Here is a 15,274-nt window from a genome sequence, read left to right on the forward strand (position 1 = left end):
GCAGAGACCAGCATGTACCAGTCACCACCACAGCTGAGGCAACAGAGTGCAGGGCTTAATGTTCTCTCTCGCTAACACACACATACATAAACACACACCATTAGTCTGTGAATGGGTCCCTCAACATGATGAACAATCCCTTTATATTTCACTTTATCTTCCGGAAATCTAAACGAGATTGCCCCCTGATAAATAATTGACCCGTTCAAAATGACTTTGAAAATGAAAACAGACTTAAAAAATTGTGAGAGGCAGCGAATCAGTAACACGAGTTTGTTGAAGTCTACTTCATCTCAAAGAACACAGATTCCTCACCTCCCTCTGATAATAATAATAATTAAGCCTTTATTAGTCCCACAATGGGGAAATTCGGTTCTCTGCATTTGACCCATCCCGGAGGAGCAGTGGGCTGCAATGAAGCGCCCGGGGAGCAATTTTTGGGGTTAGGTGTCTCGCTCAAGGACACCTCGGCATGTTGCCTGTAGAGGGGTTCGAACCACCGACCTTGTGGTTGCAGGTCAAGCGCTCTACCTCATGTGCCCCAGCCGCCCCTGATCTGAATGGTTAAATAAACTATTTGTACTATTCTTTCACTCTTCACAAATCTGAAAAATAAATCTCATGTCAATGCTGACAGCATGCCATACAGGACAACGATTGTCCCTGTAGATACACTGCTGGGAGCTCACATCAGGGCAGTAGGGTTGAGACCCCCTTTTTCTGTGCAGGCAGGTCAACAACAGGACTCCTGCGTCCAGTCCGGACAGGTGCATGAGTGGCTTCTGTCTCCGTACTGCAAGACCAACTACGACAAGCCCTGCCAACTGGTGGTCGGATGTCTGTTTGTGTGTACATGGCGTGTGTGTGTGTGTTGGGGATTGGAGGAACAAACAGCTGAAACTGTTATCAGCCTCAAAGAGTGCGCGGCAATGCATGTTAGTGTGATTAACACTGCGTCACCCACAACAGACAGGCAACTGTCTGGCAGCTGTCCCAAGAGGCCGAGCTCATCTAGTGGTAGTCGCAAGTTGGGGGGTCTTCAGAGACATTACCCAACACACACACACACACATATACACACTGTCACCCACAGCAATTAAAGCGGAGTCAGAGAGGCTGTGTCTGTACAACAGTAAGTAGCAGTATTCAAGACACTGAGGCCGTTTTTAGCTAAACAATAAATAAATAAAAAACGGGAACAAAAGACATAGAGCTGGGCATTTGACATAGCTTAAAGTTTAGCTTCTCTTAAAAACTCGCCATGCACCAATTGATTGGCCAGTAATCCAATTTTGCCCATATTCACTCCCATTCACTTGGAATTCAAGCTGAAAAGAAGAACCAATTGATGACATGTGACTTCATTATATCCAATGTGAACTGTTAGGGCCCCGTCTACATGTGTTTTCATGTCGGACCTCACGTCAAATAAAAGTTTAGAAGCTGCTGCAACAGCTACTGGTATGCACATCTTCTGCCTATGATAGCTACAGGTTGAGAACAGGATGAAATACATTCACACAAACTCACCTTATCACAGTACACTGTCCTAAAACAATTCTACCAATTTAGAAAAAAGCAATTTGGTTTGTAATGAATCGCAGAGCAGACACTGCTGTGAATTAATGGAAGTCATAGGTGGAATTCGCAGTAAAATCTGAGGGGCCTGCATCATCAAAGAGAACACCAATTAACACACTATTTGGTTCTTTACAATATAATCATCTTCTTGTGCCTCCGGGTCCCAAATCTATTAACTGCAGTGAGTCCTACTTGCAATGTGACCTCTCTCCAAAAAAAAGTTGACATCAAAGGCAACAGGCCACAGCAAACTAGCATCCCACTTCCGGAGTGGCAGACCATTAAAACAAAAAAAAACAAAAAAGAGTGCTTAAAAGGGATTAAAGAGGCCAATTCCAAACAGATTCTTAACAGACTGAATCTGGAGGAGGTAAGCGAGAAGGAGGAGGGAGAGAAAGGAGCTAGGAGGAGCACATGATGGAGAGGACTAAATTAGCAAACTGTGTGTTTTGTGGTCTTGGCATTGGGGTGATCCCAAAGGAGAGCTAATGACTGTAGTGGTATCTTGCCTAGGGGCCAAGTTTCCTCGACTGCTTTAAAGTTGCCTCCAGTCCATAGCCACCATGTCATGAGCAACATATGCTGAGCTATTTTGCAATTACACCATTATCAAGGTCTCTCCTCCCACTGATTTTCATTATATGTGGCTGAGCAGATTTTACAAGGACTTTGTACTTCTGGTCTTTCTGAAGGAAGGAAAATCTGCACAGTCTGACCCATAAGAGTGCAAGCAGCAGTGTGAAATGCAACGGGGTTGACTAATGAATTACATTTTCCTTCATCTGCAAAAGCAAACCGAACAAGCTTGTAAGCAAAAGCTGAATACCAATACCAAAGTAAACAAATCCTTGTACATATTCCAATTTGAAAACGGCCATGTATAATAAACTAGAGAACAAAACTCCAAAGCTGCAGGGATTTACTTTCAAAACAACATTCTTTCAAAACCCTTTGGGATCAAAATTAAATCTTTAGTCAAGACTTGCAGAAGGTGCAGTGAATATGTTATGTCTAATATGGTACCATCTTGTCTGAGAAAACCATTAACTACGCTGCAGTGTACCCAATTTAATTAACACGGCCTTCCCCATCACGGCTTCTGTGTTACAAATCTCATTTCAGATCACAGGAAGGACCTGCATTTACAAACAAATTCTCCTCTTCAAGGACAACAGACAGGTAAACACAGGGTGGCTAACTTTAATGAATGAAACGTATTTTATAGCTCACAAATAAAAATGACCTACAATAAAGGTTAATATGGACTCATCAAAACTTCTTAAAATGTTTTAAGGAACATAATCAAGATAATATAAACGGATAAATCTTATTTATTACAGGATATTATTGCATTTAATTTCCCAACAACCTCTAAAATAAATTACAATTACAAAAAAAACTCTTCACGCCTGAAAACAAACAGATAGGCAGTAGAGATTTGTTTGGCGAAGTGGCCGCTGCTAGCTGTTGTATCTCTGTGACCTCTCATCTGTCTTAAGAGCCCTAAACAACAGAGAAGAGCTGCCAGATTTTATTGTCCCAGCATGAGAAAGGGAGAGGGAGCTGCTTTAGCTTGATGGATGGGGTCCAACTGGGAGAGAGAGGTTGGGATAAAGGAGCTGTATCCCGCCATAAAACTCTGCCGCTCCCGGCCTTCCCGTACACAGACACCCCCGCGTTTAAGTGCATGGTGTGGATGTCTGGGTAACCGGGAGGCTATCAGAGTGATTCATACATGCGAGACAGGTTGCAACAACTTGATATCAAACAATACAAGCCCACGCTACTCAAGTGTCCCTTTGTACTGGGCTGAAGAGCAGTGGAGATGACGGGAGGTTGATCTTTACCCTTTAATTTAAGCATTGAGTGTTGAGTGAAACAATGGAGTCAGACAAAGGCAGAAAGTATGAGACATGAATCTACTGTGTACTGTGACTGTTTGATCCAGACTACCTGCTAAAACCAGTCCTGAGGCTGTAAATCAAGTCTAGACCGGTAGATACAGTGTAAGCATAAATGGTCACAGGCTATGTAAAGACAGATCAGTGGAGAGCACCTTTGTATGAGCAAGAGACTGATCAACAATGCACTACTGAGTGTGGCTCATGTTTAGTCATGTTGGAATCTACAGATTTCCAAAGGAAAAGAAAACATCTGTTCACATCTGATCCACATACCTGGATCCTTCTTGCTGCCCTTGCCTCCATCTCTGCTCTTCTTCAGCACTGCCTTGAACATGGCAAGATTCCAGAAAGCCTCTCTGTAAGGCCCCTGGGAGAAAAGAAAACAAAGAAATGCAGTCACTCAAAGCACCATAAGACGACAGAAATGTTTCTATTGTCACTTGTCCAAAACAGTACCAATTATCCAGCAAACAGAGGTCATGTCCTCTATTCACACCAGTCAATAAGAGAAACATTAAAAACACCTACACATCCAAATATTTATTTTACCCACAACTAAACAAACAATTCTAAATGTGTCCTCCAAAATGTGTCCTCCAAACAGCAATGGAAAAACATTGTATATCCGCATTTCATTCTGCTTAGCTGGCCCCCGTCAGGAAGTTTTCCCACAGCACTCCCAATCCTGCAGGTCATCAGAGGAGCGGCACATGGAAAGAATGCGCTAATAGTTAAACAGAAAAGGACAACTTATTCTATCTTGTTATGCAGGAAAACACTCTGTCGAATGCCTTGAATTCCACATGTAATTGATGCTATGTGGATGAACTTGGATGTTTCAACGGCTTTCCATGGTGGCTCTCAGGCTAGTGTTCATTTTGAATCCTTGGAGTTAAACGGTATATTATGAACTGAAGGTCCAGCCTGGATATGCCTTGATGTGCTTGTTTACTTTGGAGTTATTTATAGTCTTATGATGTTTTACAATGAAAAAAAACATACTTAACCAAACACAGCAGCAGTTGTGTGGGATTTTTGGTTTCTAACCCTCTAAACATATTATAGGTTGCTGCTATGCTGTATTAATAGCAGCAGAGCAGTTTTTCCAATGAAAAGAATGGTTCCAACCAAATAAGGGAATGCATTCTGCACACGAAACACACCGAGTTCTCAACCCCAGAATCCAGGCTTTAATAATCTAGGTCATCCTCTGTTGCTGACAGGGAGGCTATCGATTCGCCCTTTTTCACCCTTGATGGTGTCGGATGATACATTGTGAAGCAGAGCCTCTACTGAATCTGTTATTGGAGGTGGAGATGTAGTGGTGCAAATCCCTGATGATCCTCTGCACCTCAGACCCACCTTGACTGTTTGAAAAATTAACTTTTCATGAGGTTTCACTCCCCCAAGCCTAATCAAGATTATGAAAGTAGTTTCAAAGCAGGACATGAATACTGTACTAATGTTTCATTGTGAAGTGTGCTGAGAAAACACACACAAAGACAGCCCCTCCCGCTATCCAACCCTAGTTTACCCCCGTGGATCAGTGCTGAAGAACTGATCTGCCAGGTCATCTTCAATTTCTTTGGCTGTATTAAATTTTCAAATATAATAACATCAATGCCCTTCAATCAGTCTGTAGTAAAAACTGATGTGATTTAAAGTTGCCAAACATGAATTCAATATTCCACCCATAACATCCACCCTGAGAGGCTTCATAATGCAATTCTAGGTCTGGCAGATTCAATCCATCATCCTCTCTCTGGAGAAAGACTCAATAGGCCACGTTTCTTCTGTGGAATAACCGGTTTCACTCCCCTCATCAGATCAGAAAGGTCAGGTGCTTCAGTGTAACCATGACCGCGCTTTCTTCTCTCTTAAGACAAGTCCCTTCCAAAGCAACACCAGAACTTTACATGTAAAACGTTCCTACACGTTCAAACACTGCTGCACTACTTATACAGTATGTCAACAGTGCATAATTACACCCAAATGCTCCAACATGAGAAAGTGTGCAAGCAACAAAAAACGCTACAACTACTAAATCTAGGAGTACTCCGTGATAAAACTAATACACAACCAATACTAAATCGATTTCATTCTAATATAAGACTGTACTTAAAAGGCAGAATGAGTAGGATTTTTCGGTATTTAAACACAAAATTCAAAGTTGGCACCTTCTCCACAGCCCAACGACACTAGAAGTGCACAACCTTTGACCTCGGTTACATCACACCAGATTCACTCTCGTTTTAGAACGAGCTGTGTGCGCTTGGTGTTTTGACTAGCAGACAACAACCAATCAGATGACAGTTGTAAAGTTGTAACAGTGGTAAAATATACAGTATCGGGAATCTCTGACCAAGGCATAAAACTAAATAAGTTTGTGGTATAATCTACATGTAATGTAATGTAGTCATGTAAGTCTGGTATGTTTTAAGCCTATTTTGATTTAAATATGTATGTGATACCAGGTAGGTCAGATGGAAGGATCAAGTACAGAGCAGCACTTCTGGAGCTGGTTTTAATGTTTTTCTTAATAATGCACAGGTGTCTGGAAAAAGAACATGGCGGCAAGGTAGTCTGAGGACTGTGTGTGGCATCTGTATGTATACAGAATAGTGTAGTTCAGTATAATATGGCATAGTGTTGTATATTTGCGTTGTAAGTAGAACTGCTAACTGCTGTGTGGGAGCTGGCTGCTCATCTCCACAGTAACAATAAACATCACACGGGTTCACCCAAAGGAAATGAGAAACGCCCCCTTGTAACTCCAAAAGCCGACATGACAAATTCCTTCCACCACCACCCCCTCCCCCCCCTCCCCCATCACAGCCACCAGACACACACAGTCAGCACCCACTGTCAGAATGAGACACCAGCTCGTCAGCCATCGTCTACCGTCGTCACTCTGTATCCTGGGGTGTGCCTCTATTAGACATTTGAATCCAAGCTGAGTGGAATTAAGCCCACGAACATTACTCAAAAGAAAGCCAAGTTACATGTCGGGTGACAGTGTTGTCAATAATACTCATTTAACAATGACATAGTGATCACAACATGTATTGTGACAAAAGTCTTTTGGTTCCAGGAGCCACAACATAGACCCGGTGCTATATACTATGAACAGTCTGAATACTTTTCCCCACAAGACATTGACACATCCTCGCCAACCGAACAGACGACGATGACACTAGGTTGCAACAGCCACAGATGGACAGATGGACAGGGATCAAGATGATGTTATCATTGTACTGATTCCAATTATGTCTGGCGGGGGTGCAACAACAATGTTTTTTCTCAGAAGGGAACCAAGTATTAGGGAAACAGTACAATTAGTAATTTATTGCTGGCTCTTTGAACAAATTCCACCTTAAATATAACAGTATTTAGCCTACAGGCATAGGTTAGCTCTAGCTTTCTAAATAGGCAAAGTTAAACCAGCTCTGTCACATACGTAGCTGGTGTTTGTTTTTGATGCAACATAGTCAATATGACGCAGCTGACATTTGACTAACATTTTACAAAAACATTGTGGTCTGATTTTTGAAAGCACTTCATAAATAAAACGGAGGTTAGATTTATCTGACTGCTTTTGTAATGAAAAAGAGGCCATGTGCAGTAGTATTGAAAACTACAGATGCAATACATTGTGATGGATCGTTGCATCGTGAGGCCAGTGAAGATGCACACCTCTTACTTGTATGCTAAGAAAATCCTCAACAAAACACAGTAGCATGGTATAATAATACATTATTTAAAACAGGCATGAGGACAATATGTGTTGATGCTGCCTAAGCCTTAGGCTGTTTTTATTGGAGGTAGATGTGAGGAGATGTGGATCCTATGATAGCAAGGGCACCACAACCAACATCAAATTCAGCAGGGCTTAAGCTGTGGTGGGGATATAGCTGTGACCTTTGTAAGAAAGTCTCCTCACAGAGGAGCCGTGGACTGCATGGAACGCAGAAAGACAGACATCCAGATTCCTCAAGCCCTCAAAGTCAGGTCCATCCCAGTGCTTTTAAGCTGTATTTGGATATCAGCCTCAAAGCATGGCCCCTCAGAAGGGGCCTCTCAATATTAAAACAGAGCTGTGAAAGTCACACAGTGGCTCACAGGTCTTTGTGGACACACACAGGCTGAATGGACAAAATCGACTCAATATTCTGTTCTGTTCTGTGCTGTGCAAGATGCACCAAAAGCAAGAAGAAGCGCTGGAGAAACAGCACAGTATTTTGTCCAGAGACCAACAACCTAGTCATCAAAAGTTATCAACAGGCTTCAAAATGCCCCAAGCAACTGAAGTAACAAACAGCAAAGACCCTTATCAATGTATTTGGAGAATACTATGTGAGAATAAGGATGCTTCCCCACAGCTGCCATTTTCTTTCAGGCATATGTCAGCATCTATGACCTTCACAAGCGGACCTTCTGTTACCTTGGAACGGCTCAAGGCAACAATAACAAGAATTCCAGTCTGTTGTACAGCGAAGAGACGGTTTCCTTTCACAGAAGAGAAATTGGAAACCAGGGTGGTTAATGGGTGCCTCGGGTTTTCAACATGTATGTGTTTCCAGGTCATTCCTGACTTGATCAAGTTCAAATCCCATACAGGTTGCGAGGAAGAATAGATCCTCACCTGAACAATGCTGACGTGACATGTGGTTAATGGGGCCATGTAGCTATACCCAAGTCATCTGAGAAGACAGCTATATATAGAACGGAAATGGGATTGTTTGACCCCAGTGCCTCTGGAGGGGAAGCATCGCACATACGTTGGCGGTTGGTAAGTTAAAACCTGCTTTGTCCTCTATTAGGTGGCACCTTTAAGCTCAGATCGACTTCCCCACCCTTCCAGGATCCCTGTGAATTCATCTCTAGCCAGCTGAAAAGCTCCTGATCAACAGATTTGACTTGAATGATCACACTCAGATTTCCAAACTGTTGTCATAGCAACATAGACATTTGCGTTATTGGCTGACCCTCAAGTTAGTTTATCAAACACCGCCTCAAAGTGATCAGATATTTTTAAAATGTCCCTGTGAACGCCAAAATTATCTATTCTTTTGTTGTCCGTTTACTGAGTGCAGGAAACAGGCCCTGGCCTGGACGGTGAGTTCATGTGGTCCATAAACAATGAGAAGTTAGCTAACAAACCCTTGAAGAAGGAAGTGAGGGGAGTAGGTATGGAGGACAACACAGCCTCAGTGTCGGCCATTGTAAGCAACGGTTGGTATTCACACTCGCATGAGTGGAAGGGAAATAACAAAAGAACAGACATTTTTATGTAACTGGTTACCGGTTTGAAGTGCTTCCAGCAAAGCCCCCACCTTAGAGACTACGAGAAGCAGGTTCTCATCTTATAATGAGAAGAAAAGTGAAATGTCTTGGAACGCAATAAGCTGACCTTCCAGAGTAAAGACAATGTTTAACTTGTTAATATAATACTACAGCCTGCTTCTATCATTTGAAAGGCCAGCGGGTTAAACCTTAATACAGGAATGCCTATAACGTTTTACTTTACTTTGACTTTACTTTTGTTTTAAAGTACTTTCAACCTAAACAGTATTTACAGTTTTAAAAAAAGTGAGGTAAATACAAAACACACAAACACACAAATTTGTAGCAAATCTAACTGGATGCCAGGGTTTTGTCCAGATTCTCTGGATATTGATGAGGGTAGTTTGCTATCGATCACCAAAAACAGCATATTGTGTATGATGGGGGCCAAAATTGCACAAGAACATGCATTACAAACTTTATTTGAAGGCGGTCAGTAGAGTGTGCAGCATCATTGTATTACACCTAAAGGAAATCCTTCAATGCCAAATGGCAGCAATTTTAAGCAATAAAAAGACTTCTGGCAAAAAGTTCCCTGCTTTTTGAGTTTCAAAGTAATATGAGAGAGATAACAAAGGTCCAAGGAGGACAAATAACTCTGGCGAATTGTCAAAAATCCTGAAAACACATGCCACACACCAACCGCCTAAACAAAGAGGAACACCGGTGACAGACCACAGAATAGTCTGAATGAATGCTGCACACAAGTTATGGCAGCCTCAAGGTTTGTGCTTGACCTTCCCACAATATTCAGCAATGCAAACTCCATCCATTAGAAGCATCAACATTTTGAGCGTCAGGACTTATGGCCCAGGAGCTTAACCTGAAACCTGCATTTGAAACGCAAGGTTAATAAAAAAAGTTTAACTGAAAGAGAAATTAGACACCAAGGAAAGTGGCGGCTTTAATGGTGTGTTCTACACAAGCTTTCAGTAAGATTATATAAGAGGAGGATACCATAATGGGTAGCACTGTGTTCCAGGATCACAACTCGACTGTGAGCATGACCTGTGGGGACATTTGCAAACTTGATCATGTAGACTGAGTCTCTTATTTATGAGAAAACAGGTTTATATTTACTTCAATAGACCTGTGATTATTTACTTCTCCCTGGTGGGAAATTATATTGTGATATCGTTGCACAATATAATTTCCCACACAGGCTCATTCAAAATTCTAGCTTGGGGCAAAGCCAGCTAGTTTTTTTATTGAGGAGGACGAGCCACATGGCTCAGCGTGAAATTAAAAAAGGATAACAAGTCTGATCTACTCCTGAGACGGCCGTGGGAAAAGCACTGTCATTTTGGAAAGACTGATTCCCCCTCTGAGGCCACTTGTCCTTGATCTTTTCTAATACGAGTGATGAATAATAAATCTATACACAGGCCTACATGCTGGCTCCGCAGTGATGGTGTCTTTTTTTTTTATCCCAGCAGTGTTGCACTAGAAGTGTCAAGGCATGTTTTAGAAAGCAACCATTGCTCTGAATTCACAGTTTCACCCCAGGCTGTGGAAACATGAAACTCAAATGTTGGAATAAGACAGGACATTCAGGACATTGCACGTCCTAACCAGATTAAAATAAAAAATAAAAACTGAGCCAGCCATAGACTTACAAATAACCTACATTCATTTAGTTTGACAGATCAGAGTGTAACATGGATTTATGAATGAGTTAACAGTGCAGTGGGTCTTCCTTCTCAGCTTTCACAAACCAGTTTCTCCACTCCGAGCCTTTCCTTTTCCTCTTGAATTTGCCAGACGTCTTCCAACAACAATTACACCCTCGTTACATCGCACCAACAGCCACCCCTCCTCTGAAATCATCAGCCAGCACTAACTGCACACTGAGTAACAACAATCATCTCATCAGAGCCGCAGCCATTAACTCCTGTGAACACTGCTGATTGAACTTTATCACTATCACTGATTTGCCATAGCAATTAGGTGTTAATGAACATCTGGAGTAAAAAAATAAACAACGCCGTACCATCAGCTTATTGCTTACACTCAAATCCAACATTGGCCTCCCAGGAAGCTTGGTGTTTGATTAAGGGTAAAACATTAACAGTTGTGTTTAAAGTCTACAGGAAGTTCCTGCAACAGCAGAGATATTATCCCATGCTAAGAGTTGTAGGTCAGAGGGTTACATATAATGAACTTACTTTAAATGAAACACTATGACTACAAGCCAGGAATTCAGTCAGTGTATATTCAACAGGGCTCCAGACCAATAAGCACTTTGCAGATAAGATACCATACCCACATTCAGTTTTATTCTTAGCCTGTCTCACTTTATCTACTGACTGAACTACTTGTAACAGTAATGTAATTGAACAGCAAAGGATGCAAGGTGGATTATCAGTTTGTGTGCTATAACTGAATAGGGGAGGAAATAAATCCATAGTTGCAGATACTGTTGTCCCATGAGACAAGCTTCAATTCAGACTTTTACAGACGCAAATATCCAAGACGAGTTGACTCATCTGACCCTGATGCAAACTAACAAATCCAAATGAGATAAGTTTCACCAATTCGTTGTTACGATAGGAATATATCACACGCTTAAACCCGGTTCAGAAGGGGGGGAACCCACAATGCAGAAGTATTGTGGTCTTAAAATGGTGAGGACAGACCATACACTCTCGTCCAGCACTCAGGTATTTACTAATCATAGAAGCAATGTTATTAAAGTCTACGAGGGTCCTCTGCTTAGGTCGGACATTCGATCCGGGCCTTCCACACCTAAGTTTGGTGTTCAATTGTATCTTGTGAATTAGAAAGCAGAATCAAAATCTCTATAGAGACAGTGATTCATCAAATCTCTCTAGGTGGTTTGTTTTCTTCTCGCTGTGAAAGAAAATGACCTTTTTGTGTAGCTGCTAGAGCTGCACTAGCTGTCAAAGCTAAAATAATCATGACACATTGTAAAGAATACTAATTCTGTTTTATCATTTTGGCAACGTCAAAGAAAACTAACCACAAAATTCATTCTTTTGCAAGAAGCTCGTCACAAATACTGAATTTCACACTTTGGTATGCCTGAGGCGCTCTGCATATCTCTCTCTCGCTCTCTCTCGCTCTCTCTCTCTTTCAAAAAGGCTTGACAAAATGTAAATCAGTAACAGCTGTTACCAAGTAGCACTTCCAAACACACACACACACACACACACACACACACACGTGCTTTAGATACGTGAAGCAAGCATGAGCGCACATATGCACGTGCAAAATCCTTAAAAAACGCATACCGGCTGCTAGCATGGACTTTCAAAACTAGAGATAAAGTTATGTTATGATAAATATATAATTGGTATATCATTTAGCAGATTGCGTCATACTAGGACACTTGCCAACACTATCAATGACACACAAAGGGAACTTAATATGTATGGCTGTCCTTCTGTAATGTTAAATAGATGACCTGAGGGAATGTGAAATGGCAAGCCAAGGCGTTTTGATACAGAACGTGTCATGACCCATTAGGAAACTTTAGCTAATTCAATTACACAATGCCACTTGGCCAGTAGGCCTGCGTATGATCCTTCACCCCAACACTGATACACCATCATTTCTTCGCCTGGTAGATATTTAGGCATTTTATAGCTTTAGGAATTCTATATAGTGTTTGTGACGCAAGTCTTCTTTTAGAAGGCCAATAAAGAGTAAGTAGAAAATGGAGTATTTTCATACTTTTGCAGTGTTAGCCATGTTAGGGGTTGTATGGCTCTCCAGCTACCTCATTGCTGGAGATTGTGTGGCTCCCACAGCGTGGCATCAAACACTTACTGCTTCAGTTTCAGTAGCTCAGGGGGGTAACAGCTTCTTGCCTCCACAGTTATTCCACAACATGCCCAAAAACGACCTCAATGATTTTGACATGTGAACAGGTCTTGAAGATCACTTAGAAAGGATAGGAGATTACTTCCTTGAGAGCTTTCTAGATTGCGCATAGTACTTAAGCTTTCAAATTCAAGCTAAAAGCCCAAATCTACTGTCACAAAGTCCAAGACCTAACCAGAGATTTGAATGGTTTGTACAAGCAAACAGTACAATATAAGTAAGGTTTGAGAGCATCCGTGTGTTAGGACATTATGTTGCAGCTTATATATTTGTGGTCAGGTTTGTTTAATATCTGGTGTACTGAAATCCCAAATCTACAGAGTCCCACACCACAACATTCAGGATTCATACAAATAAAACAATCATCAATCATCATGGTTAAACAGTATGCTAACTGTAGGGGTCCTGAACCAAACTAAACTCTTAAAATCTGGTTTTCCCATTCATTTATTGGAACCATGTGCTTCTGCAATGAGTAGCCCTTTTCAAAAGTACAAAATCCTCATCATCAGCATCATAATCATCAACAACAACTCAGTATGTACTGTCTGTCGGGTCACTGGCTCCAATAACTTTCCCTCCTCAGCCATAACAATGCGACACTGATGCCAGCATCTGTTACTGGCCAACTGGCTGGGGACCATGGGAACCGGGCTCTGTAGAGCCTGGGAGGCAGACTCTTGTGGCACTTTCAATACGATGAGGGCTCTGTAGTGCAAACATCCCATAACCCTGCAGTTGGTAGACAATTGTGGTGGTTCTAGCCTTGGCATAGAGGCATGCAAATCAATTGCGATGGTTCTACAATCAGCGTAAAATTGCCTGAAATGATGTTGGGAAGTTAATACTGACTATCTCCAGTCAGCATGATTGTCAGCAGCAAAGCCTGCTGCACCTGTTGAGTGTAAAATGGAAAATCAACACTGCATGTAAAGCGGAGTTGCCGTTGAAGCATGCCATAACACAGGAAATACCTAATGGTATGGCAGGTAGAACGCCAAGAGCTTATGAAGAGGTTTCATAGCTTGTTCAGAGGGAGCACTGAATCGATGACTTCATACGCTCTCAAAGATCAAAACTGCATCTTGACATTTACAAGCAATTTCTCTGAAAGGGAACACAGGCCTTTGATTTTTAAAGCACCTGGCTGAGTTAAAAGGAGAAGTCACCAATCGAAAATGATCCTGAAAAACAGCAAAAGTCATATACAGCCAGCGGTCAAACTTCAATGACTCAATCTATGTGGGCGGACGAGATTACAGTCCTGTAGCTTTCGAACCTAATACTTCATCTGGGTTGGGTCCTGGTCACAAAATACAGACTAACATTAGCATCAAACAAGACCACACAGTTATAAGAAAAGTAATGAACCTTTTTATTGAACATCTGCATCCTACTGAGCAGGATGTAACTCCGAAATAACTATTATCCGTCTTCAAATGTTGTTCTTAGATATCTTGTAGTCTCTAGAGAGGTTACACATACAGTAAGAAGCAAAAAGCATGAAATAATCAAATCGATTAATCAGTAAAATATATATATATTAAACCCCCAGGTGATATTTGAAAAGAAATTGTGAGAGACATTTTTTTTAAATGATCATTATAGTAATAATTGCAGCCCTATGTCACAGGAAGTGTGTTTCATTTGAGCTATTTACTTCCACTCAACTATACTTGTCAAATATCTGTAGTTATTTGCTACTTTTTTTAAATTCATCATTATCAAAAAATGCCAATAAAATCTATAAATCCACTGAGACTATTCAACCATGGCTGAAAACTTTTTTTTAAGTTTTTTTTTTTTGTTTGTTTTTTAATACAAGGAATAAATACACCTAAAATAAAAGTGAAAACCCAAAGATCAACTTGTTTGATCAACGTTCATCAGTTTCGTTGTGACGTGTGTGCGTCCTGTGCGTCCTATGTGCGTCCTCGCTTCAAACCAAACCCGACGTAAACGTTACCTGTTGGGTTACGTTTGATTCAATCCAACATGGCACGAGTAACGGGAACAATGTAACGAAAGTGACGTCAGCGACACAGGGAATAAATGCACTAAAATAACCCTGAACATGTAGAAAGAGAACCGTGAACACACCGCTGTCATGCCCCGGTGCGGCTGTGAGGGGCAGCTCGATGGGCATGTCTCGACATTCCTCCCGGGGGAAAAATGCCACCAAACCTCCTGACTGGAACAAACTCTCTCGTTACTTTTCTTTTCTTCTTAACTCTGTCCACACAACAAGTCAACGCGAGAATATGTTTTAGAGTCTTACCTGATAAATGTCATGGATATTAAAAGTACAACAAAACAAAAAAACTTTTCCCCAGTCTTCCAGCGTATCTCCACACGGACTCAGTTCCCACTGGATCCACCAAGGTAGGCTACGGGACGCCGGGGCTCCTCCCTCCCCCGCATGAGGTCATCCGTGAGGCAGGGAACCAGGGCGAACTACCCCCCCCTCCCCTCCCCTGCTGCCTCCTCCTCTTTTCCTCTTCCTCCTCATTTCTCTGTGCATGCCTCATGGACACGACAGGATGCTAGATAGATGTATTAGGAGAACTGTAAGCTGCAGGCTTGCAATTTTAAAGGGGGTTAAT

The 15,274-nt window shown here is 41.7% G+C and overlaps 1 protein-coding gene across 1 annotated transcript in view; it reads right to left on the reverse strand.

Moving 5' to 3' along the window:
• tanc1b (tetratricopeptide repeat, ankyrin repeat and coiled-coil containing 1b) overlaps positions 1 to 14,840 on the reverse strand; it is a 94,414-nt gene extending 79,574 nt beyond the window's left edge. Inside the window, 2 exon segments of the mRNA XM_054615001.1 lie at positions 3,759 to 3,852; positions 14,772 to 14,840. Of these exon segments, the coding sequence (XP_054470976.1) occupies positions 3,759 to 3,852; positions 14,772 to 14,780 (103 nt within the window). The 5' untranslated portion in view covers positions 14,781 to 14,840.
• Between the last annotated feature and the right edge of the window lie 434 nt (positions 14,841 to 15,274).

Source organism: Anoplopoma fimbria, chromosome 16 (genome assembly GCF_027596085.1).
Source record: "Anoplopoma fimbria isolate UVic2021 breed Golden Eagle Sablefish chromosome 16, Afim_UVic_2022, whole genome shotgun sequence".
Lineage (NCBI taxonomy): Eukaryota > Metazoa > Chordata > Actinopteri > Perciformes > Anoplopomatidae > Anoplopoma > Anoplopoma fimbria.